The 27,870-nt window shown below is 38.1% G+C and overlaps 1 protein-coding gene across 3 annotated transcripts; it reads left to right on the forward strand.

Annotated features, from left to right (window-relative positions):
- Positions 1-232: 232 nt before the first annotated feature.
- Positions 233-27,765, forward strand: wipf1a (WAS/WASL interacting protein family, member 1a). 3 transcript variants are annotated; one of them, XM_079619773.1, is made up of 10 exons: positions 233-464; positions 3,176-3,301; positions 6,171-6,268; positions 9,933-9,947; positions 10,368-10,497; positions 19,000-19,143; positions 20,904-21,566; positions 24,696-24,884; positions 26,143-26,247; positions 26,434-27,765. In XM_079619773.1, the coding sequence occupies exons 3-10, from the start codon at positions 6,215-6,217 to the stop codon at positions 26,478-26,480; spliced, it is 1,347 nt and encodes a 448-aa protein (XP_079475899.1). In that variant the 5' UTR covers positions 233-464; positions 3,176-3,301; positions 6,171-6,214; the 3' UTR covers positions 26,481-27,765. The 3 variants fall into 3 exon arrangements, with proteins under 3 accessions (XP_079475899.1, XP_079475898.1, XP_079475900.1); XM_079619772.1 differs by lacking the exon at positions 233-464 and having other exon boundaries at positions 3,071-3,301; XM_079619774.1 differs by lacking the exons at positions 233-464; positions 9,933-9,947 and having other exon boundaries at positions 3,088-3,301.
- The last annotated feature ends 105 nt before the right edge of the window (positions 27,766-27,870 follow it).

Consider the following 27,870-nt stretch of genomic DNA (forward strand, 5'->3'; position numbering starts at 1 on the left):
CATAAAATTAAACATCACCTGCCTGTCTCCTAGGAAATGAAAAGGCCTACTACGGGGCTGTTGAATGCTTGATTCTGATTGGTTGACGAGCGTTCTAATGTGCGCAGGGGTTTTCAGGAGAACGCAACGGGTAAAGTAGTTCCAGGTCTTGGCCGCATCACAGTTCCATATCACTTCGCCAAATGATTCAGTTATTTCAAAGGTCGACAGCAGCAAAATAACCAGTAAATATAGGGATCAATAGGATTTCTATGTTTTTTGCCCCCCCAAAAAATAGGTTTTAGGCTATTATGTAATGGAAAATGCGTATCATAGGCCTACTCTCTTCCGCTCTCGCACAGAAGTGTTGTCAGCACTGCTCTGACGATGTTATCAGTAGGCCTATATCTTCTCACTCACTATGAGGTAATAATTTCACTATTAGAGATGCTGTTGCCGAACACTGTTGAGAGACACAGACTGAGGTAGGCTAATTCGCTCACGCGTAATCTCTCTCTCTCTCTCTCTCTCTCTCTCTCTCTCTCTCTCTCTCTCTCTCTCTCTCTCTCTCTCTCTCTCTCTCTCATTAGAGAGAGTATCTATAATAACTGTAGGCCTATTAGTCTGCTATGAATGGCAGTCTCCCTAAAAAATAAATTTTGGAATTAGCAACGAAGAAATTAGTTCTACACACAAGTGTTTTAAGGACAAAAAACTAACAAATGTCTTGAAATATATATCATATGAACAATGTTTCGAGGTGTGGTAACCGTGAAAAGTAATGCACACCCGAAGTGTACGGCCACGACACATACCACCCCGTCTTTAATTATCAATATATAGGCTATGTGCCTACACAATATGGCAAGCCGTTTTAGCTTTTATTCATTTCCAGGATATGAATTCTTGATATCAACAATTACATTTTCACTAGTTAAAATGATAGTTATTGATATCAGGAATTAGATTTATACTAGTAACAATGGCAATTTTTGATATCAGGAATTACATTTCCACTAGTAACAATGCTAATTCTTGATATCAACAATTACATTTTTACTAGTTAAAATGTTAATTCTAGATATCAAGAATTACATTTTTGATATCAAGAATTTAATTCTTGATATCTGTAATTGTATTTTCACTAGTGAAATGTCACCATAGGCTGCCATTCAAAATCAATTGTTGATATCAAGAATTGATTTCTTACTAGTTGAAATTCCAATTTCACATATCAGAAATACAATTCTTACTAGTAAAAACCTTTATTCTTGATATCAAGAATTCAGTTGTCACTAGTTGAGATGTCTATTCTTGATATCAACAATTGAATTGCTACTAGTAACAATGTTAATTTTTGATATCAATAATTCCATTTTCACTAGTGACAATGTTAATTTCTGATATCATGAATGTGATTGTTACTGGTAAGAAAGCCATTTTAGATATCTGAAATAATATTGATATCAGAAATACATTTTCAGATATCAAAAATGAAAAATGTTACTAGTAGCAATTCAATTGTTGATATCAAGAATAGACATTTCAACTAGTGACAATTGAATTATTGATATCAGTAATGGCATTTTTACTAGTAACAATGTAATTATTGATATCAACAATTACATTTTTACTAGTAAGAAATCAATTCTTGATATCAACAATTGATTTTGAATGGCAGCCTATGGTGACATTTCACTAGTGAAAATACAATTACAGATATCAACAATTCAATTGTTGATATGAACAATTACATTTTTGATATCAACAATTGCAATTTTGATATCAAGAATTCAATTGTTGATATCAATAATTAAATTGTTGATATCAACAATTACATTTTTGATATCAAAAAATGTAATTGTTGATATCAAAAATGTAATTGTTGATATCAAGAATTCATATCCTGGAAATGAATAAAAGCTAAAACGGCTTGCCATATACACAACACTAGGCTACTGTTCAAATGCTTGGGTTCAGAACGGATTTGAAAAAGAAATTAAATTAATACTTATATTCAGCAAAGAAGCATAAAATGGATCAAAGTTATAGTAAGTTTCTATGTTAAATAAATGTGATAATAATCAGAAATGTTTATTGACATCAAATCATCATATTAGAATGATTTCTGAAGGATCATGTGACACTGAAGACGAGTAATGATGCTGAACATCCAGCTTTGATCACAGGAACACTCTAAAAAATGCTGGGTTGTTTCAACCCAATTTTGGGTAAAATATGGACAAACCCAAATGTTGGGTTAAAAATGTAATGTAAAAATGTAACCTAACGGCTGGGTTTGTCCATATTTTAGCCAAAATTGGGTTGAAACAACCCAGCATTTTTTAGAGTGAATAAATTACATGTTAAAATGTATTAATGAGTAGCATATAAGAGGCAAAACACACACACACACACACACACACACACACACACACACACACACACACACACACACACACACACACACACACACACACACACACACACACACACACACACACACACACACACACACACACACACACACTAAAAATGCTGGGTTGTTTCAACCCAATTTTGGGTAAAATATGGACAAACCCAGCCTTTGGGTTAAATTTTTACATTACATTTTTAACCCAAAGTTTGGGTTTGTCCATATTGTACCCAAAATTGGGTTGAAACAACCCAGCATTTTTTACAGTGCGCACACACACACACACACACACACACACACACACACACACACACACACACACACACACACACACAAATCACCAATTCCCCAAACCTTTGAACAGTACTAGTGTATATGAATGTGATTCTCTACACCTGTGGTTATATTGCGCTAGGACACCTGTGTGAACTTGAGAACTGCTCACCGTAATATCATAAAGATGTAGCAAAAATAGAAAAAACTTGACACCAGCTGACTAAAAGTCACTGAGCAAAAATAACTCAGAAGAGAAAAGTGAAGTCAGCTCTGAGAAAAGCACTGATGTTGCCTGAGGGCCGGTCTGAAGTACACAAGCTCATGTCGCAGCAGCAGAGACAGTGTCAGATCTTCTTTCTCCAAATTAGTCATTTATAGTTCCTGTTTCTGTTAATGCTCTCAGCCATTGGAGTTCATAACAGCCCTCAACTAATCTCACTCTGACACACACACTGTGTGAGGAAATGCATGTGGTCACATTCGTTTGCATGCTGTGATCCTCAGCTCGTTCTGTTGCATGAAGAGCTCTCACTGCGACCTCTCTGATTGGCCTGTGCACGCGCAGATAGGAAGTGCAGCGCAACATTCAACAAAACCTTGGATCTGCTGGCTCCAAATGCTCAGACGCAGGTGAGTGTTTCTTTAAGTGTGGGAATGATGGACGGGAAGCTTGTGAGGGAGTGATGAAGTGTCCTGGTGAGGGCTATGAGCATCTCTCTGATGAAAGTTAGTGTTTCTCTTCACGCTGCTGCTCAACCACAGAGGAAACTCAGCGGAGGAAATGTAACTCGCTCTCTGGGGTTTCACACAGCTTCTGTGAACAAGACCGTACAAACTGTGTTATCTTCGCATTAAAACTGAATTTTCAATGATGTAATGTCAGTTATAACTGTTCTTCTTTGACGGCTAACACACTGGAAAACGGGATACATTTGAATTTGAATGCAAATATTTAAAATAAAAGTAAAGTCTCAACTAATTAAGCAAATATTTTGAATATTGTAGCACACTTGTCCTCACAGAGCAATGTAGAAAATATCTCAAAGTTTGGGGTCAGTGGGATTTAAATTGAAAGTAAAAAATTGTTTTTAAGAAATTGACACTTTTATTCAGCAAAAATGCATTAAATTTATAAAAAGTATACATATATATATTTTTTTCTAATTTAAATAAATGCTGTTCCTTTTGAACTTTTTGTTCATTAAAATATCCTGAATTATTTTTATTGTGGTTTCACAAAAATATAAGCAGCACAACTTTTCAACATTGATAAAAATCATAAATGTTTCTTGAGAATTTTTTTCTACAGAGCAATGTAGAAAATATCTCAAAGTTTGGGGTCAGTGGGATTTAAATTGAAAGTAATTTTTTTTTTTAAGAAATTGATAAATTATCATAAATAATTTATGATAAATTGATAAATTATTGATAAAAATCATAAATGTTTCTTGAGCATCAGATCATCATATTATACTGATTTCTGAAGGATCATGTGACACTGAAGATGGAGTAATGATGCTGAAAATTCACAGGTTATACATTACATTTTAAAGTATTTTACAATAAAAAAAAATTTTTAAACAGTAATAATATTTCACAATTCTGAATTTTTTTTGAATGTTCAACCCACATTTTTGAATGTTATGCTGAAAGGATTCAAAGCTAAACGGTTATTAAGAACATATGAGTGTTTATTTTATGAAAAGGTTGAACGTTTTTCTCTCACTCCTGATTAATATTGCCATATATTTGCCACTGAAGAGACGCTGCGATATGAGTAGAGCAGATGTAAGATCAGATCTGTTACTGTAAAATGAGCATTTTTCCCTTCTTAAAAAATACTTTGTGCCTCATCTGTGAGATTATTTCTGCTGGTGTCAGGAAGTCATTGGTCTCACTTGAGAAGCGTTTGACAGTTGAGTATAACAGCTTGAAGCAGGGCAGAAACTGTATTTGCCTCTGGAAACAAATCACACAGATATTAAGAAGGCAAGTTACATTCCTGAAGATGGACATGTGAGTTGTGTTTGCGCATACGGTCACGCCAGTGTTTGCTGTGCTCTTGCTATAAGATGCTGAAGTGGATCGAGAGGCTGTTCAGGGTGGTTAGGTCACTCTAGGTTGTGTTTTTGGTTTCTTGTGTGGTTCTTGTGTTTGTTCAGTAGCACTTCTGCTGTTGTAAGGAAGCCGTGCCAGCATCTGTCTGCAGACACTCTGAGTTTAAGAGACAGAAGCGACGCGTCATGATTTCACTGCGTGTGTGAAATATCCACAGTGATGCACACGAGTAATCAGGTCACAGCTGTACAACATCAGTCAAAACACACTTCTGTCTCATATGTCATGAAAATGCATACGGGTCGAACTGGAGCAACGGATAATCATGTTATGATCTTTGTAGCATAACATCTCTTTTTTTATTTTTTGTTTTTCACATGCGTGACCCTTAGATAGTGAACACCTGCTGTTTTGTTACTTTCAAATGGCTGCCCTTGTGGAAAAGAAGTAGCATGAGTACTTTTAAAAAGCGCACTAAATATGAAAATAATGTACTTTAAAGGAATAAAACTTTCTATAAGTATTACTATTCTATAAATATATAAAAAAAGACTCATTAGGACCTACACTGCATTATAAGACAGTTATAGTTACATTTATATTATTTTTATAATTATAAGTCATGCATTTGCTTTTTCAATGTGCATGCTCATAATACATTATGCACTGCTTTATGAATGATCAAGTATAAAATATATCCAGAGACACTTGTTTGCTGTTATCAATTATGTCTTTAATGATTAATGTTTGCATTAGAGGTCATGAAATATATTATGGCGATGTTTTGCTAGTATGTAACAATGTAAAATTAAACTGTTTATGGTAATAATTTTGTGACTTCTATTATCTTTGAAATATGGTTAAAGTCGAATGTACTGACAAGCGTTTACAGTGAACTAAAATATATTTCTGTTGAAACTTGTCATGTGTTTAAATAGATTTGTAATTACATTTGTAATGATGAAGTGTCAATTTAAAATGTTTTTTTTATAACACACTACAGTTAAAATTATTATCAAGCATTTGTTAGTAACACATCAAAATAAGTGTGCGTATATAAGCATTATTAAAACGATGATTTGAAATGTACTTTAAAGCGAAACTTTTAGACATTACTTTTTCTCACACTTAAATGGCCCTTTCATTTCATTAATATAGTATCTGCAAGTACAGCTTTTTAAAAACAGACTTTTTGTAATACACTACAAGTGCACTTTCAAAACACTTCTTTTTCACAAGGATATTTAAACTACAAACGGGTAAGTTTGAGGTATCAATATGCGTGTGTGTGAATACGTGTTACTTGGTGACTTAACGGAAGTTGGAACAAAAGCCATTGAGGACGAGGTGTGTGTCTTCAGAAGATGTGACACTTCCTCAAATGACTTATCAGCTTGGTTGTTGTTGAATAGTTGTAACTAATGTGTTTTTGTTTTCACAGTCTTTTAGGTTAAAAGTGACACAAAACACGACAGAAGAGAGACTATGCCTGGACCTCCACCACCGCCCCCTCCTGCTCCCCCTCCAACCTTTTCAGTGGTATGAGACCATTGTTCAGATCTACATATTTTGATAAGTAGCTTAATATAATATTTAAAGGCTTGTTTTCACAGACAGGGCTTCGATTAAGCCAGGATTAGGCCTTAGTTCAATTAGGTCATTAACCCTCGTGCACTGTTCGATTTCTGGCCTTGTTGGAGCGGGTCATATTGACCCTAATTGGATTCAATACAATTCCCCAAAAATCACTCTATATATATATATATATATATAAAAAAAAATACAATCAGGTACAAACAATTAACTTTTAATATCAATATTTTTCACACATTACAAAGAATAAATATCTGAATTTATGATGTATAAAAATGTTTTTAACCACTGTTTTTAAGAGTGAACCGCCTCCACACATGTGGGACATTTGCCATTAAACATTTATTGCAATAATATCTTAAGCAATCCTAAAAAATATCAAGTTTTCTCTAGTTTTCATATTTGGCCTCTTGCCAGAGCAATATATAAATAGCGATAGATTCTTTATTTGTGATACAATTTATTTGTAATTAAAATCAAATAAGATTAAAAACTACTTCTGAATAGGATTTCTACTTCATAAATATTTAGAAAAGTATGGAAATATATGTGTTATGAAGTTGGAAGGGTGAAGAAGGGAATGAACCCAATCGCAGACAGTAGTCACAGAACACGGTTTATTATGTACAAAAACAGGAAAACAAAACCCACGAGGGGGCAAGACACAGACGGGACAAGGAATCGTAGGCTGACAAGACTAAACTATGACTTAACAATAAACAGACACTACTTCTAATAAACACTCACAATAACAAGACTTTCCACAAGGTACTCACAAGTATGATTAACAATGAACCGACACAGGACAGCAAACACAAGGGGATTAAATAGGGAGAAATAATGACGACAGGTGATACAGATGAAACAATAATGACTATCGAGGAGAACAAGGGGGCGGGGTTGGGTGACAAGACAACACAAGCACATGGCCCAAACAATTGGCCATGCGCTTGTACACAAAACATGATTCTGTCATGATCCCGCCTTACTACCAGGGAAAATCAAGGACACTAAGGCAGAATCATGACAATATGGTTCAGATCACTCAAACCATATATGGAAATCGAAGAGTCATAGTGGAAAAGTTTGGTACTGTGCTAAAAACATCTTACTGAAAGCTCATTTATTGAGAGATCAAACTCAAACTTGATACAGGACTTGTTCAGATGTTTGTATATATATAAAAAAAAAATATATATAAAAAAATATTTGTGTATTTTACATGTTCATAAACTTAAACTTCTATAAAAAAAATTATATTTTTTTACTTCTACAATAATATGTGACATTTCACCTTTAAAAATATACCAATTATAAGTTGGATAAGTTTTTTGTTAATTGGAAAAGTAATTTTCATGTGCATGCTCCAAAAATGGGGACTGACAGTTAACAAGATAAACGGTTTTGTTTTCACAAACTTTCAAAAATAAAAAGTTGTTAAACTCAGACACTTCTACTTTTGGACTAGAGCTCTGACATACGATAAAGAAATGTTGTTATTTTGTGTCTGAACTGTTGCTTTTGAATATCTGCCTATGAGGGTCAAATTGACCCACAAACATTAAAATCGTTTAAAAATGTTAAAATCCCCACACATCGGCATGTTGACACTTTGCATGCATGTTCATGACCCCGAATGAGAAAAGGTCACAGAATGTCAAGAAAAGAAAAAAACAGGTTAACCGGTATATCTGATAACTCAAAAACTAAAATGGTTAAATTGACCCGCTACATAACACGAGAGTTAACAGCTTTTATGAATGTGCCCTAGTAATAAAATTCATACTGGTGTGCATATTGAGACAAAACAATGGCACTGACATATTTTAAGATATTTCAGTAAAAGTTAAAACAGCTCAAACATGCATTTTAGCCTTAAGCCTTGTCTGTGAAACTGGGGGTATAATATCAAAATATTTATACTGGACTAAATACAAGTATTATGATGATTATGTTAATAGCTCATTTGTGTGAAATAAAACAGGATGTCACATAAACCAAATGTTGAATTGATCAGATATTGGAGTCAGATAGAAGATATGGGGTGTACAGGTTGATCATTAAGGGTCATTTTCTAGGAATAGTGTAATTTGTCCCGGAATATTGAATGTTTTTAAATCATCAGTTACTGCTGAAGATACTGTATTTTACTCAAAGTACCACAACAGCTGGACCAGTCGTATGAGGACGTTTAGAGATCAGTGGTCAACAGAAATCGGCTTTTCAAGGTCTTAAACCGTTCAACTGTTCCCTCCCATCTTAAATATGTGGTCATTGGGCGCTGCAGTGATGACGTATTTGTGTTGGCCAACCCGTAAGTTGGATGGATGGATGATTCAGCTGCGGGCGCCATCTTCTGGTGAGATGCGGGAAAGACGCATGACTATCCTGATAAGCACTCATTTGTCGCATTTCCATTACAGATTTACGCAAAACTTTTGCCATTTTTTCTAAATGTCGACAAAAAAATATTGCGAAATGGCGCCGTTTCCATTTACTGATGTTATGCGACTCAAACTTAATTTTTTCCTCTCGCGACAAGTCATTCCAAATATCATGGCGACGGACGTCGGTAAATTGCCTGAAAAACCACCTCATGTGAGCACAAACACTTTTTTTTGCGATAAGTAGGAGTTTTTTAAATTGACGTGTTTCCATTGGGCGTATTTTCAATTCGCATTTTTTGCTCAATTTGAAGGGTAATGGAAACGCGGCTATTGTCACAGTTGTAAACATGACAGCTTTCTTTTTTCCATGAGGGGGTTTGGCATCACGACGGCTTTGTTTCCAGGCAGAACGTGACACACACATCTCCCCGAAACCCTGTAGAATTAAACCAATCAGAGATGACGACTTCAACTTCCCATTTTGTGTGCCTTGTGCATCATACTTTCAGGCAACGGTCCGTGAGGCTGAGAGACTAGTGTTCACCAGACTTATTTCAGGCATTTAACAAAAAACCCACTAACTTCAGGACGATGGAACCGCAAGTGCTAAAAAAACGATTTTTTTAATAGGTTTTGGCCTACATTTGGCCTACAAAAATCATCCCTGCAGCACTCTATAGCCTTGCTCCAAGTACCAGTTGTTATTTATCGAAAAAAACAAAACAAAACAATGTTTCTGTCACATGAACGTTTTGTTCTATTTTGGTTCTATCTAGTCGGCTTAGTCAGTTGTTATCATGGATATTCATTAATGAGCACACCTCTTTGTTTTTATTTGATCATCACTGTGTATTTAAAGGGATAGTTCACCCAAAAATGAAAATTTTGTCATCACACTTCCAAACCTGTATGAATTTCTCACTATAGATTACTATGGAAGTCAATGGCTTCTTTAAAAATATCTTCTTTTGTGTTCAATGGAAGAAAGAAACTTATACAGGTTTTGAAGAACCTAAGGGTAAGTAAATGATGACAGAATTGACATTTTTGGGCAAACTATATCCCTTTAAGTCTCTCTTTAGTTCCCATTCATTGTCCGGTACTGTTTGTGTATGGCACACTGTTTTGTTTGTGTCCTTTGATATTACATTGAGTTTACTTTATATTAATAAATCACGTTTATATTTGGATCTACTTCGTCTACCTTCTTCCTCCTGGATTAGACTACAATTCCAAAAGTAAGTTTGATTTATATAATTTAGGGTTAGGATTACCTAACCCTAAAGTTTTGAAGTGATCAATTTATTGTTCAACCGTTGAACATTATAGTTAATAGCTAACAAATTGTATACACTGTTTAGGCCAAGAAAAAAATGTTCGTGCCAGTTTTTTTCCCCATAAATAAGTTGAAATATTGAGGCGGATGTTGTCAATAGTGTAATAGCAATTAAATACTGATGAAAGATTGTACTTTCTTGTTTCTGTTTAACCATGTGATCACAAATGCCCACGTGTAATACGGCATTATGTAACGTGTAATTATGCAGCATACACCGTCTATTCAAAGTTGTAGGTATTCAAGGCTCAATATCTATTTTGAGTTGTTGGCAATGTGTGTTGTTTATGTAACATCTCTAATTTACATTAACTGTCACTAGGCGAACACAGAGAAGCCGAATCTGAACAGAAATGAGCAGCATGGGAGAAATGCTTTACTATCAGATATCGGCAAAGGGGCTCGACTGAAGAAAACAACCACCAATGATCGGAGCTGCCCAATTCTGGACAGTGAGTTAAACTTGTTTTTTTGCAATATGTTTTATAATATATATACATTACACTCTTAAAAATCAATGGTTCCATGAAGAACTTGTAAAATCCATGGAACCTTCCATTGCACAAAAAGTTCTTCAAACTGAGAAAAACTGTTATTTTAAGAACTGTTAATGGAAAGGTTCTTTAGGAAACCAAAAATGGTTCTTCTGTGAAAACCCCTTTTTGGATACTTTATTTTAATCAGAATTTAAGATAGTCTTTTCTTCCCTAATGTATATATCTGAGTGAAACAGCTTCTCGAACAAGAACAAATGTAGGGCGCGGCTTGATTTTGTCTGTGGGGAATTGATTGGATGGTTGTGGTTTGCTATTGGGGGGTCTCATGTAGTCTCGTGTAGCCTGACCTTCAGACTGACGGCTGAAGGTCTGGAATTCATAGCAGCTTTCTTTGGCCAAGGCCCGCCCATAAGGCCGTTTGACCGACATGTCAAACAACCAATTACAGTTCGTTTCGTTCAGCGTCACGTTTCGGGGCGTGGAAATGTCCCCACAACAACAGACCGGCGTGCAACAAGTCAGCAGAGGTGGAAAGTCCAGGTTCAGAAAGTAAAAGTCCTCCTCAGTATTTTGTTCCAATCACCTGGATTTGCTAATTAGCACAGTTTTTCAGCCAGGAGATAGAACTAATTAGTGAAATCAGCTGACTGAGTTCATGGGTGGAATAAACATATGGCAGGACTTTTACTTTCTGACCCCTGGACTTTCCACCTCTGCAAGTCAGTCAGCATAGAAAATCATAGAACAATGGTGTGCACTTCATCAACAGCCATACCGATGAGACGCTCGCGGTAAACATCTGTTTGAAGCATATCTCTCCACTTTTTAACACCCACAAGCAATTCTGGAGAACCGAACACAATACTGAATCGGCAAGCTGCGATGTCAGCGTCTGTTGTTTCATGTTTGCCCGCAAACGCGGCTGATATCCCCTTCACAGTTAGGTACTTCACTTGATCTTCCATAATAGATAGCAGGGGACACACAACTACTAAAATTGGATCTGCTGGGAATCCTTCTAAATGCTGACAAAGGGTCGGCCAGGCTTGGAAAATAATACTCTTCCCAAATCCCGTCGGCAAACAGGCTAAAATATCTATTTTTGTCTCCACTAAGTGCCTCAAACAAAACTCCTGGACATCTCTTAAAGAGTCTATGCCGTGAACCTCGCATACTTTTGAGAATCCTACTGTACGTTTAGCTGATCTTGATAAATGCTCATTGTCACTCATGTAAACACAACAGTTTTTCTTCCGCAATCACACGTCTGTGCTTTGTTTCCCGGCGGATCGAAAATAAACGCGACACTCGCGCCCCCCGGAAATCCGATAAAATTCAACCAATCAGATGACGACTTCAACATTCCTGAAGTGTTACCAGTTAAGTGTACCATATGCATCAGACGTTTAGCCAACGCTCCGTGGGCGTGACGTCTGAGGCTGAGACTAGGTCTCATGTGACTGTCAGGTTGCCCTGCCTTGGCTTAAACGTCTCAACAACACTCGTCCAGTGAATGTGTCAGGGTTCTGTCACTTCGGTCTGTTTATTCTTGGTTTGGTGACAGAGCTCTGACACTGCTTGTGTCTTGTCTTGTTGAGAGCGTGACCATATGCCCTTCTGTTTAGGTGTGTTTTATCTGTTTGGTGCAAGCACATGGCCTCCTGCATGTTTCCCTGTGCCATGTGCTCGGCTGTCTATTGTGTAGCCCCATCCATCTTGTTATTTGTTTATTGGTTAGTTTTTCCCACCTGCTCTCCCTCGTTTGCTTCTGATTTAATCATTTGTCCCACCTGCTCTCCCTTGTTACCTGCCGTGCTGCTTCCCTATTTCCTCTCCTTGTGTTTGCTGTCCTGTGCTGAATCACCATTGTTGGTCATGATATGTCTTTGTATGTTGCCAAATTGACTTGTGCATCCCTTCATGTTTTCCCTGCTTCCAGTCCAGTTTTTGTTTGTTGTGTTTGTTTTATTTTATTATTTAATAAAGAAATTAAACCCTGACCTGCATTTGAGTCCTCGCTCCTACCACTGTATCGTGACAGAATGTTTATTGATAAAGTCATTGGACTAGCTAGATATTACTATCTTGACCATAGACAATAATACTGATCCAACACTTTCTGGGCCCTATTTTAAAGATTTAAAACGCACGTATCAAACGCAAAACGCAAGTAACTTTGTGGGCGGATCTCGGGCGCTGTTGCTATTATACCGGTGGGATAAACGACTCTTGCGCCCGACGCAAATCTAAAATGTTTTGGTCTGAAGTAGCTTCATTATTCATAGGTGTGGTTTGGGCGTAACGTGAAATAAACCAATCAGAGCGTCCTCTCACATTCCCTTTAACCTGTTAACCTTCACCAGAGCGAGGACGCTCTGAAGCGTTTTTTTTTTTAAATAGTTCAAAGTTACTATCAGATTTAATGTTATTACCTTGACAAACTATACATCATTAAAAATATATAAGTCTCACGTTTCAGTATTTGACCACTATTGTATTCTGAGAAACTTATAGTGACAGTTATGTCTTAATTTGTGTCAGGATTTATGTAATGAAAAAATGAGTCGATACCTTTAATATGAATTATGAGCGTCAGCTGCTCCATTCAGAAAAAAACTCCGGTGCTGTTGTCTTGAGAACGCGTGACAAAACAACGTTCCTCAGGGCTTTTGGCTCAAAAATGTGCAGATTTGGAGAAATATTGATATATTATCATAGGTTTACATCATATTTCTATAGACAGGAATAATATTTATTGAATTTATATCCAAATGCGTCGATGTATACATAAAGAGCGCTGGATACTCTGATGTACTGTGTTTTCAATCCATACAGCAGAATGAGGGCGCTCTATGCACAGTTTTTTCCAAATATGAAAGCTCACGAAGAAGAAATAACCTGTGACCTTCCAGGACGTCACTGACATAAACACATAGACAGTATAGCATAAACACAGCTAACGTTAGCTTTCAGAGATCGCTATAACATGCAGATAAAGATGTTTTGAAGACAATAAACATGATTGCAATGATATTTGATTTACCTGTGTTCTTCGAGCCATGTCAGGTATTTTTATAATAATAGATTATATGTATAATCTAATGCTAATCGGTATAGACTTTACAATAGTGCAGAATAATATCAAATCATATATTTTCTGTCTGATTTTCTTTTCTGAAGCCAAATAAGCTCATAGAAGATTATTTAAAACACTCGACTTGCACTATAAAGTAAGTTTGGAGCTCAAACAGGGTTTTAATCTCATAAATTGTCGTGTATTGATGGTGTGCTAAGCTAACATGCTAGCTAGCTCTCTAGTTGCACCTGCCATCTAGCTGTTATTTTTTATGATTTTTTTTCTAAATCGGAATGCTTACTGAAATATTTCTTTATTTAAGAAAGGCATTTGATACAGTTTCAAATGTGAAGTGAAGATTATGAAAGAAATTAGGGGGTGAAACACCGTGATTAGCCAGTCGTTAGCGATTATAATGGAGACAAAGGAAAATAATATTTATGGCCATAAGCCGGCTGGAAAGCTGTAAATGTGTGCAGGAGAGAGTGACACTGAATGGGGCTCGTTTGCACCACAAAACAATAGAGACAATAGACTGAATAGATGCTAATAGATGACAATAAACACAAGTTTGCATTTTAGAGTCAATTCAAAATAAAGTCATTGGAGATGATCTTGAAAAACATTTAACAAAATACAGAGTTTTAGACTTATCACCTTCAAATTTTAAATATAACATGGTCAGACATGTGTCTTTAGCTGGAGTGCATTTCTAGAGTGCTGACGGGCCAACTTCAATTTAATTTTCATGAAGATGTTTCATAAAAATAAATTTCTAATAACTTACACAACTTTGAAGCTATTCATATTTTTTTTTTCATTATGACAATAATTCATTCTACATTTCCAATAAAGTGCCAGGTGTCAGCTTTCAAATGAGACCATACTTGAGCTTTTAGGACAAAGGGTCAATTAATTGAATCTTTTTTAGGTTGGGTATGCTATTTCTGGGGATTTTTCAAAAGTGGCGCTGAAGGCTAACAGGTTAAGAGCCGGTGCGCTTGTTCCATGGCGGATCGCTATTATAACGGCGGGTTTGCCAGCGCACGCCAGGAGCAGTTCACAGCCGAGGAGACCGACGTTCTCGTCAGGGCCGTAAAACACAGAGAAGTGACATTGGGAATGATGGGAGAAACCCACCCAAATTAGCTTCGGTTAAACACAGACATATAATAATTTGGGTAAATGTAAGCTAGATTTATGCCTTTTTTTTCACATCTTAATGGACGCAACAATGATTTCCCTCGTGTGTTAATATGTTTCCTTGTAATAATGTATGATTTGCAAAAATGAAAACTGCTGCGTCTGTTTAGATTAGAGAATCAAAGTTTATGCGCGTTGTCACGCTACATAATAGCCAAGCATGCGCCCTTAAAATAGCATATGACTAACGCGCAACGCGCCACTGTCTTTAGACTGGGTTTTTCCTGCTCAGTGGCGGAATTGCTTTCTAAAACTGGAAAATAGCGCCAGGGAACTTTTGCGCCGGAACACGCTCCTCTTTGCGCTGAACCGCCCCCGCGAGCGCAAGTTCATTCCTTAATTTACTGACGTGCGTCTGTGGAGGGAAAAGTCCGCTGTGCGCGGGTGCAGAATAGGAATGATACATGCGTCGGTGTACAAAGTCAATTGCGCTGGGTGCAAGATAGGGCCCATTATGTGTCTGATCTGTCTCAGGCACTACAGAGGGCACATTAATTTAAAGGCCCACTGAAGTGCCTTGGAACATACACCTTTATATGATGCGTTGACGTAATTTCCACTGAAACAGGAAGCTAAGGCGGGACATATTGAATGGCTCCTCCCCCTTTTCAAATAGCCAATAGCGTTTAGTTTACCTCACAGACTGCAAGCCGTACTTGACAGCACCATGAAAGCGAATCCGAGCACTGATGATACGTTGGATTCAATAGTAAAGATGTGAATAAAATCTAGCCATTTCATTCTTAACCAACGTACAGTTGGAAAACGGAATAAATCTTGAGCGTTTGAGCAACCGAACGCACATCTCCAAACCCATATTGCTCCATGACGTGTCAACACCGATCGCTTTGACCAGGTGGTATTTATAGCATAGGGGGCGGAGCTTTAGATTCTAGAGAGCATTTGATTGGACAGAAGATCTGATAAGAAGCTGAAGTCTGCAGTGATGTCATAAAAATCCCTGATCCATTTTAGCGGAAGTGAGAGACTGTAAGTTTTGAATGCTTAAATCTCCTAAATGCGAATTTTGTCATTGATTTGGAACGCACCAGCTTATTCACCACCTTAAGGCTAACATATTCATAATAAATGCTAAAAAATAATCATTTTGATTTCGGGGGGCCTTTAAAAAAAAAATACTATACTATCTGATTGATATCCGTGAGCAGCGATATACTGTTAGCAAACATCTGATGCCGTCCACTCTGATGAGCGCGACGGCTAGATGAATATGTAAATACATGCTGCGTGCTTTCCTCTCAGTAGCAAAATAAAAACACAACAAAAAACAGTAAGCATTTTAATAAAGCATGAGAAATGCATCTGGTCATAGCAACGGGGATAAAAGAGACTGCGACCGAGCCCATGAAAAACAAGTATAAATATCGTGAGCGTAATGTAATCACGCAAGTAGTCCAAAGTAGTCGATTGTCGAGTTCACGCGCGTGATCATAGGTAACTAAACCTATGCGCGTGAACTCGACAATTGACTACTTTGGACTTCGACCGAAAACAGGAAGTAAATACAGGTATGTGCGCTGGCTGAAATAACATCATTTTTATTCATATCTTTCACATCTACGGCAGTCAGATTCACTCGTGTTCTCTCTGAAGGAATCACTCAACATGGCTGGGCACTTGTAATGACACATCAAGGATGATAAGAGAAATAAAAGCAGGTTTAAAATTAGACCCCATTCAAGTCAACAGGGTGCAAATTTTAAAAAGAGGATAACACGGTGTAGGCAACACCAATTTTTGTCATTGTTCTCTGTATTGACAGCACTCCAAATTTACTAAAAATTGAGCTCAATGTTAAAATTGACCGGAGTTATCCTTTAACAATTTGAGAACAAAGTATAATTTGCACGGTTTGACGTGATATGACAAGCGATCGTTTGATTTAATCAGCGCGATTTACTGCAATGCTTTTTTTCCCCTTAGTTGGTCAGAACAAGTTGGTCCCCTTCCCCTTGGATGCTACTTACTTGTTCAGATTACATTTTCCGGAGAAATTCTTATGTTGGTCATACTTCCAAAAAGTAGAATTTGTAATTGCGAATGCCAGTATCCACACCGGCGCGGCGACTGACAGCTGCACATTCTCCTCAAAACATTGTGTGCCGAGGCACAACCCATGTAAAGTTGATTATTCCGTGAATAACTGCAATTGCAGATTTCGAACAGAGATGGCGACAAAGAGGAAAAACTTCGGACTGCAGCTTTAAAATCAAGCAGCTTTACCATATTAAAAATTAAAAGAGTGTCTTGTTTAATCAGAAGTACAACTTAATTTTCTACTATAAAGCAATTCACCAGCAGGTTCAACTTATTACTCACGTACGTCTGACCGCAACCTACTGAACAGGCCAAATGAACCAGAAGAGATTTCCACATGAAAGAAGGCGGAGCCTTCCCGCACACCTACCGATTACGTAATCGCCACAGACCAAAGGTAGAAGGAGTTTAGCTGCCGGAGCGAACATTTCTAATCATTTTATCAGTAAAATACTTTAGCAACTTAAAGGCTACATGACATTTCTCACTAGCAAGGTAATAACGCCGCTGTTCATGGAGTAGATAAACTTACAGTTTCTCTCTCTCTCTCTCTCTCTCTCTCTCTCTCTCTCTCTCTCTCTCTCTCTCTCTCTCTCTCTCTCTCTCTCTCTCTCTCTCTCTCTCTCTCTAAACTGCATTAATAATGGCATTGGTCTGCTATCAATGGCCTACAAACAAGAGCGTTTTAAGGACAAAAACTTGTGTCACAAAAACAAATATCTTGAAATACATCATCTGAACAATGTTTTGTGGTAACCATAGAATAAGCTGAATAATTGACTCCGGGCCGTTGAATTGTTAGAAAATAATGCTCATTATTATTAATAATAATTAAATGGATTGAATCTATTATTCATTATACAATTCTAACACTTAACTTCCAATGAAGATGAAGATAGTGTATCACAAGGTTTAATAGACAATACTGGACCAGGAGTGCAGGTGAAGGAACAACTTAAAGGGATAGTTCACTTTGAAATAAAATTTTGGTATGTTTTATCTTACCTGAAGTGCATCCAAGATGTAGCTGTCTTTGTCTCCGCAGTAGTTTCAATTTTGATATTTTTAGGTCAAACCGTTCTTGTCTGTCAGTCATATAATGCAGGTGTATAGGCACTGTCTCCAAAAGCATGCAGAGAAAAGTCCAAATTAAAAAAGTCCCCATCGTAAGTGCACAGTGATGGCCTAAGCTCGCGCGAACTCATCCGGGAGTGTTGAGTTTTCACTTATTCCCAATTTGTAAGCCTTCTATCTTGACACACTACTCGCTTCATTGTTCAGGTCAATCAAAGGCATACGTTGAGCCGTACAGCCAATCACACGCGTTTCTGCTGAGTTTAAAAATGCAACGTCCAATCGAAGGCAGTTAGTTTAGTTTCCGGGGAAGAAATCCGGTGTAAACAGATCACTTGGACGTGGTTGTGTAAAAGAGATAAAAACGATATAAATACTGTTCGTTTTATCACACAAACCGCTTGTTTCGTGTCTTAGGCCATCACTGTGCACTTACGATGGGGAATTTTTTTATTTGGACTTTTCTCTGCATGCTTTTGGAGACAGTGCCTATATACCTGCATTATGACTGACAGACAAGAACGGTTTGACCTAAAAATATCAAAATTGAAACTACTGCGGAGACAAAGACACCTACATCTTGGATGCACTTCAGGTAAGCTAAAACATACCAACATTTTATTTCAAAGTGAACTATCCCTTTAAGAAGGAACAAAAACGAGGATAATTAATCACACACTGCTGACACATATGAGCTAATAATGATAACGGTGACCAATGAATCAAACGAGTGGCGGGAATCTGAACGAAGAAGACACGTGAAAAATTAAAACTAAACTGAACAGAATGGTGACAGCAATGATGTGCACGGAAACATCTTTTATAACAAATACTGCTATATTTCATAACAAATATGAATTTTCATATTCATAAAAAATTTAGAATTTTGATTTCATGGTGACTGTAAGAGTGTAGAGCCAAAGACATTCTAACTAATAAATGTATATATATATATATTATTTTTTTATAAGTAAATAAAAAAAATACATTTATCTGTAAGTATTACAAGTATTATAAGTATTAATTGATATTTTTTATTTACACAGAGCCCAAAGGAGGAGGAGGAGGAGGAGGGGGAGGAGGAGGAGGAGGGGGAGGAGGGGGAGGAGGAGGAGGAGGGGGAGGAGGAGGACTGGGTGGGCTGTTTCAGGGTGGAATGCCAAGACTGAGATCACCAGGAAACAACAACGGTAATCATCTAAAATAAATAATTTGTATTATTATTTAAAACTATTCAAGCCTTAAATTAAAGGGGTAAAAATCTAAAAATAAATTAATATAAATATTACATAATAATAATCACATTTTTAATTTAATAAAAATATTATTAATAATAATACAATTATAATTATTTAATAATAATAATATCATATTTATTATTTTATCCTATAATTTTTTGCATTGTGACAAAATGAAATCAAAATGTTTATACTATACTATACTATACTATACTATACTATACTATACTATACTATATCTGTATAATATAATAATTATCCTAATTTAGTCCTATATTTTTTCCATTGACAAACTAAAATTAAAATGTTTATACTATACTATATGTGTATAATATAATCGTAATTTAGTCATTTTATTTTTTCCATTCACATAAACTGAAATCAAAATGTGTATAATAAAATACTATACTATACAATACTATTCTTTGTTTATAAAATAGTAATAAATCTAATTTAGTAATACATTTTTTTTTCCATTGACATAAACTGAAATAAAAATGTTTATACTATACTATACTATACTATACTATACTATACTATACTATACTATACTATACTATACTATACTATACTATACTATACAATACTACACTACACTACACTACACTATACTACACTACACTATACTATACAATACTACACTACACTACACTACACTATACTACACTACACTATACTATACAATACTATACTACACTACACTACACTACACTACACTATACTATACTATACTATACAATACTATACTACACTACACTATACTACACTATACTATACTATACAATACTACACTACACTACACTACACTATACTATACTATACTATACAATACTATACTACACTACACTATACTACACTACACTATACTATACTATACTATACTATACTATACTATACTATATCTGTATAATATAATAATTATCCTAATTTAGTCCTATATTTTTTCCATTGACAAACTAAAATTAAAATGTTTATACTATACTATATGTGTATAATATAATCGTAATTTAGTCATTTTATTTTTTCCATTCACATAAACTGAAATCAAAATGTGTATAATAAAATACTATACTATACAATACTATTCTTTGTTTATAAAATAGTAATAAATCTAATTTAGTAATACATTTTTTTTTCCATTGACATAAACTGAAATAAAAATGTTTATACTATACTATACTATACTATACTATACTATACTATACTATACTACACTACACTATACTACACTACACTACACTATACAATACTATACTATACTACACTACACTATACTACACTACACTATACTATACAATACTATACTACACTACACTATACTATACTATACAATACTACACTACACTACACTACACTACACTATACTATACTATACTATACAATACTATACTACACTACACTATACTACACTACACTATACTATACAATACTATACTACACTACACTATACTACACTACACTATACTACACTATACTATACTATACAATACTATACTACACTATACTACACTATACTATACTATACTATACTATACTATACTACACTATACTATACTATACAATACTATACTACACTATACTATACTTGTGTAATATAATAATATTTCTAATTAAGTCCTATTTATTTTTTCCATTGACAAAAACTGAAATCAAAATGTGCTGTACTTAAAACTTGTCTTCATATTCTTTGTTTTTTGGTGCCGTTAAAACAGTAAGAGGACCAATGCCTCCCACAGCTGGGAGATTCCCAGCGCCCAGCAGCCCAGCAGGAAGCAGACCCCCATTCCCAGTCCCCGGACGACCTTCCCCAGGGAGGGCCGGACCCCCACCTGGACCACCAATGGGACGCTCATCCCAGCACGGCTCTCCCAGCGGCCCACCACCTCTACCTGGAAGCCGACCGTCAGGTTCCTCACCTTCTGTACAACCCCCAAGCCAGCCGAGCAGACGTCCAAGCCTTCCTCCCGCCCCGAGGGAGTCCCAGTCTTCTTTCCCTCCACCACCAATGCCTGCATCTGCCCGGCCGCCATTACCCACGATTCCTAGTAGGCCCTTAGATGACCTCCCTCCCCCTCCACCACCCACTGGAGGAAGAAAAGCGTCATTTTCTCGAGATGGCCCACTACCACCACCACCACCATCAACTGAGAGTAAACCAATGAGTTCTCAGAGGCCTATGGGTAATGCGCCTCCATCCTTACCTCCAGGAAGAGGGGGGGCACCACCCATCCCACCATCCCCGAGGGACGAGCCCAACAGTAGAGGTAGTCTACCGAGAAACAGCCTTCCTCCTCCACCTGGACGCTCCAGCCCACTGCCTCCACCGCCCAGTGAGCGGCCGCCTCCATCGGGACGGAGCCCATCCATACGGGCAGGTATGTGGAAGGTCATTTCTGTTATTTCACTGTCACAATATTGAGTCAAATTTCAGGTCAAATGTATTTTATATTTATAAAACGGTTAGTTCCAGTCCTTGATTCTGATTGATCAATGGTGTTGTGTAGAGATACATAGAACCGTTTGGTGAAGTGGTCATAGCCATGTTTTATCGTGAATAAAACACAGCTATGACCGCTTCACCAAACGGTTCTATGTATCTCTACACAACACCCCTAGCAACCACTCTTAGCAACTTAGTCATATGTTCTTATTGATATTTTTCATTGAAGCGTATAGAGTAGTATTGTGAGAGATCAAGTAAACGAGTGTATCTGCATTTACAGTAGATATGGCATTTTCCTTCAGGTCAGTCCTATATTCGTAATAAAAAATCTGTTTGAATGTCCGCTGCTATATCTTGTCCTTTTAACATTTGGGGTTTCTCCTGTGCCCTGACACTCTAGTCATTTTAATATAAAAGTCTTCTCTACTGACTGACTCACTCATAAAGACAGTCTTTGCCACCATCTAAAGGTGAATTAGTGTAACTTCTGTTGCTGTTCACGGTCAGGGACTATTCCAGATCCAATGCTACCACATCTTTAAATTACTTTTAGTAGGGCTGTGCCGGTAAACTTGACAACCGCACAGGTGTGTCACAAACCTGACACAGAAAACACTAGTTTATTAATAAACTATTAAAATGTCAGGGACTATTTTTTAAATAAATTGCGTTTGGGTTCTCACCTCAACTTGCCTCCAGTGGATATGTCACAGAATACTCGACCAAACATGGACCCAGCAATTCGTCTTTTCCGTCTCAGCCAAGGTGACCGTCCGGTCGAAGATTATGTAGAGGAGTTTTGTGGGGTGGAGTTCAATGATGAGGTCTTGAAAGACATGTTTCGCTATGGGCTTAAGGACATTTTCTGACTACCTCACGCCTGACAACACCCCTCAATGGACTTTAATGCAATATATTGACCCCGCATTTCGGATAAGCGGCTCGTCCTTTACTGTGGGCTTTGTGGATGAGGGGTCCCACGATCCTGAGCTTCTTCACGTCAGTCCTGCCGAACCTGAGTTACTTCACGTCAGTCCTGCCGAGCATGCGCTTCTTCACGTCAGTCCTGCCGAACCTGAGCTTCTTCACATCAGTCCTGCCGAACCTGAGCTTCTTCATGTCAGTCTGCCGAACCTGAGCTTCTTCACATCAGTCCTGCCGAACCTGAGCTTCTTCACGTCAGTCCTGCAAAACATGAGCTTCTTCACATCAGTCCTGCCGAACCTGAGCTTCTTCACGTCAGTCCTGCCGAACCTGAGCTTCTTCATGTCAGTCCTGCCGAACCTGAGCTACTTCACATCAGTCTGCCGAACCTGAGCTTCTTCACATCAGTCCTGCCGAACCTGAGCTTCTTCACGTCAGTCCTGCCGAACCTGAGCTTCTTCACGTCAGTCCTGCCAAACATGAGCTTCTTCATGTCAGTCCTGCCGAACCTGAGCTTCTTCATGTCAGTCCTGCCGAACCTGAGCTTCTTCACGTCAGTCCTGCCAAACATGAGCTTCTTCATGTCAGTCCTGCCGAACCTGAGCTTCTTCACATCAGTCCTGCCGAACCTGAGCTTCTTCACATCAGTCCTGCCGAACCTGAGCTTCTTCACATCAGTCCTGCCGAACCTGAGCTTCTTCACGTCAGTCCTGCCGAACCTGAGTTACTTCATGTCAGTCCTGCCAAGCTTGAGCTTCTTCAGAGACTGTTCACGTCACATCTGCCGCGCCAGAGACTATTCACGTGACGTCACGCTTGTGTCTTCTGACAAGATGGTCGCTGCACCTGAGACATTTCCGGATGATATAGCGCTCATGATAGCCACCACAGCTTTTTTATGTGTGTGGGCAGCACATCAGCTCCAGGCAGCGCACAAGCTCTCGCTCGCCACCATGCCTGAGAGTCCGTCTCCGGCCAAGATGGCCGCCGCCACGCCTGAGAGTTCGTCTCCGCCCGAGAGGGCCTCTCGTCCTGTCATGGCCGCCCTGCCAAAGTCTCGTCCTGTCATGGCCGCCCGCCACCATGCCTGTGTCTCCGGACAAAAGGGTCTCCTCTACACCTGTGTCTACGCCTGTGTCTTCAGACAAGATGGCCGACTCTACGCCTGTGACTTCGGACAAGATGGTTGCATCTACTCCTGAACCGTCGGATCTGCCCTGGTCTCCTGAACCGCAAGGTCTGCCTTGGCCCCCTGCACTGTCTGGTCCGCCCTGGCCCCCTGAACTGCCTGCTCTGCCCTGGCTGCCTGCCCAGCCGGCGCCACCCACGCTCCAGGTCCGTCTACGCTCCTCGGCCCAGGTCTGCCCATGCTCCTCAGCCCAGGCCTACCATTGCCATGTCCTGGTCCCATTCCCCTGTACGGACTTGTCCCTCCATCCCTCCCCCAAGACCGCCTCCGCTCCACCACCCTCCTGAAGTATTGTTTTTGGTTTTGATGGACGTTGGGAGCTGCCCATAGAGGCAGGCTATGCCACGTTTTGGGTTTTGTTTCTTGTTCCTGGTTCTTGTCTGTCATGTGATCCCCTGTTCTAGTCATGTGATCCTGCCATTTGTTCTCTGGTTTGTTGTCATGTTGTCATTGGTTGATTGGTTGTCTCGTCGTTAGTCCTGTATGTATTTAAGCCCTCATGTGTGCCCTGTGTCCTTGTCGAGTATTGTTTGTTCTATGCCAACAGATGGTGGTTAAAATAAAATGCTGCGTGGAGTCAAACAATCAAAATGTTCAGCGCCAAAATCCCACCCCTGAAAGCTTCTGAACTCTGAAAAGGAAGAAGTACTAGCTCGCAAGCAGGGACTTTCGGATGGAGAAATATTTACCCGGAACTTCATTTAGACCTTGGTTCCTGCGGTGGAAACACACCAAGTACCAGCCCAAATGTCCCTAGTGTCCTGGGGAAAGTTCCTGCAGTGGAAACGTGGCTTAATATGCTTTTAAATCTTCCCCATTTTTCAAATAAATGAAATGTGAATTTGGAGACGCCTGCATACACACGATTCATGTATTCAGATATTTAGAAACAATACATTGTTTTATATTTTGTGGATTTCTCATCATGCGACTGGACCTCCCCTCCAGGTCCTCTTCCACCTCCACCCACAGGAGGAGGAAACAGAGGTGGGATGCCTCAGCCCGTACCTCCCCCTAATCGTCCCGGTGGATCAGGCAGACCCGCGCTTCCCCCAGACCCTCCCAGAGTGCCCAGCTTTCCTCCACCGCCCCCCGAAACCATGAACGGCTACCAGTGCCCTCCACCACCTGCCACAGGTACGACCTCTGCACTCTTAAAGGGACAGTTCACCTGAAAATTAACATTATCAGGGATAGATCACCCCAAAAATCATGTCATTAATTACTTACCTTACCGTCGTCCCAAACTCGTAAGACATTTATTCATCTTGAAGAACACAAATGAAGATCTTTTGAATGAAATCTGGGAGCTTTCTGTCCCTCCTTTGACAGGCTACGCAACTACCACTTTCAAGGTCAAGAAAGGTAGTAAAGACATCATTAAAGTAATCTATGTGACCCCAGTGGTTTAACCTCAATTTTATGAAGCGTTTTGTTTGTGCAAAAAAAAAAACAATTTACCACTTAATTTACAAAATATGAATTTCCAACTCTACAACGTCTGCTCTCGTGTCAACATGTATGCATGCATCGTGGTGCTCTCGTGAACGTGCATATTTTGTAAATAAAGTGGTTCAACCACTGGAGTCTCATGGATTATTTTAATGATGTCTTTACTACCTTTCTTAACCTTGAAAGTGGTAGTTGCGTAGCCTGTCAATGGAGGGACAGAAATCTCTTAGGGTTTGGCTAAAACAGTAAACACCTCCAATTTTTGGGGTGAACTATCCCTTTAAGACTGGAACCTACATCTTATATCTGATTATGAGAAAATAGCAACATCATGTATAGGTCAACAATAGAAAAGGTAGTGAGTTTAAACCTGAAGAGACACATTTCTGTATTGCCGTAAATAAACAGAATTGAAAATAAGTAGGTTTTCTGGATATGAGAAAGTATTTTAACAGAAAAAAACAGTTGAGTTTTAACAAAAAATGTAGGGTTACCGTATTTGGAATTTAAAGGGATAGTTCACCCAAAAATTAAAATTCTGTCCTCATTTACTCGCCATCATGTCGTTCCAAACTCGTATGACTTTCTTTCTGTCTTCTGTGGAATGTTAAAGAAAATATTTTGAAGAATGTTTAGAAAAAACTGTTTCGGTTCCCTTTGACTTCCATTGGATGAACAACAACAAAAGAACATACAATGGAAGTCAAAGGGAACAGACACTGAAATATCTTCTTCTGTGTTCTGAAGAAGGTAGAAAGTCATTCAGGGTTGAAACGACATGAGGGCGAGTAAATGATGACAGAATTTTTATTGTGGGTGACCTTTTCCTTTAATGTCCATAGACAGCAGATGCAGCATTACTGTATGGTTATGAAAATGTTAAAAATTGCTATTGACTGACTCTGTTTGGCAGTAAATAATCTATCGTATTCTTTTCCTCTAGATGAGTGGGGGATGAGGTTCTCCTTCCATGCTCTGTCTGAATTACCTCCACCAGAGCCGTACGTCTCCTTCTCGAAGACTTACCCCAGCAAGTCCGGGGGCAAAGGTCAGCACTGCAGGGTTTTGTGCAGAATTGCAATGAGAGTTCACTAAAAGTGTGTGTTGTTGTGAATATAGTTTGATGCTAATGTCCACCCACAATTGGTTTTGTTTTTCTGCTTTTAGAGTTGACATGTTAAGTTTTGCATATTTTAATGTCAGAATAATTAGTTTATATCTATTTGTTTTTCAGGAATCAGAGACAGAGGAGCGCCACCCTTGCCACCAATTCCCAGATGAAATCTTTTTTGCATTATCATAGTATGAGATGGATTTTATTATCTGCTGAATGAGACTCAGGAACTCATTTTTTATATATATAGCCTATATATATATTTTAAAAAATATGGGGGAACATTTTTATCTGGGGCAATTAAAGTGCATTCTGTCATTATCCGTGAAAGTTTGTTTTAATCAGTTTGCAGTTTGAAATTAAGACATTTTTGTGTGTGTGTACAGGTTTAAATTGCATTGTGAGGTCAAAATGTCCCAACAAGTGTGTGTGTGTAAGTGTGTGTGTGTGTTGTTCAGGTATTCCCTACATTGCGGGGACATTTTTGGTCCTCATGAGGAAAACAGCTATAAATCAAAAAAGTGATTGATTTGAAAATGTAAAAACGCTGAAAGTTTTGTGTGATAGGTAGGTTTAGGGGTCGGGTTATGGGAGAAAATATACAGTTTGAACAGTATAAAAATCATTATTTCTAATGAAAGTCCCTTTAAAACATGAAATTTATTTATTTAGACAAATTTATCTGACTAACAGTTGAGGAAAATAATGAGTAATTTATCATAAAGTAGCTTCAACAGGAATCCAGAAGCTTACGCAGCTAGAAAAGTGAAGTTGCAAAACTGAAGAGGAAAGAGAGAAACGTAGTTTAACGCACAGCAATATTCACATTTGAAGTAGTAGGGGCATTTTGCCTCTCAATTTAAATATGGTTATTCTCTCCTGAATTTTTTGTTTTTCAATCAACTTTCCTACAAATAATATATAGGACATATAAATGCAGGGAGATAGAATAGCCTACATTAAAGCCGCTGTGAACAAGGAAGTGAATATAGCGAAGCGATGCTAACTTCTGTCAAACCAAGCCACAGAATGTCCCCACACTGCCTTCTCTTCAACCACATGCCTGTGTCTGTGTGTGTGTGTGTGTGTGTGTGTGTGTGTGTGAGTGAACTGGAAGAAGAACTATCTCAGTCTAGTAAAGCTGTAATCTGATTGGCTGAAAGGTCACAATAAGGTGGACGGAGTAATGACTAGATTTGTCAATAGGTCAGAGTTTTGTATTGACACTTGATAGCAAGTAAAACATAAAGCATACCTGTATGGATGAATTAATATACAGAAAAACTGTCTGATTATGCTGTATTTTTTGTAGGCTATTATTGCAGTGTTTCTCACATTGTGAATTCAGCCCATGGCAACGTAAATGTATATTTTATGGGTTATTTGTATTGTCTCTTTTTCTGCACGCAAACTATACAAAATAAAGTTGACTAATAATCCTGGAGTCAAACATTGTAGATTGTGAATGCTTGATTTAAAGAAATGCCTCCCTCTATCGACCATGACAAGAACATCTGGCTTGGTCTTTTAAAGCAGTTAATACGGTGAAGTTCAGTT

The sequence above is a fragment of the Phoxinus phoxinus genome, assembly GCF_949152265.1.
Source record: "Phoxinus phoxinus genome assembly, chromosome: 7".
Classification (NCBI taxonomy): Eukaryota; Metazoa; Chordata; class Actinopteri; order Cypriniformes; family Leuciscidae; genus Phoxinus; species Phoxinus phoxinus.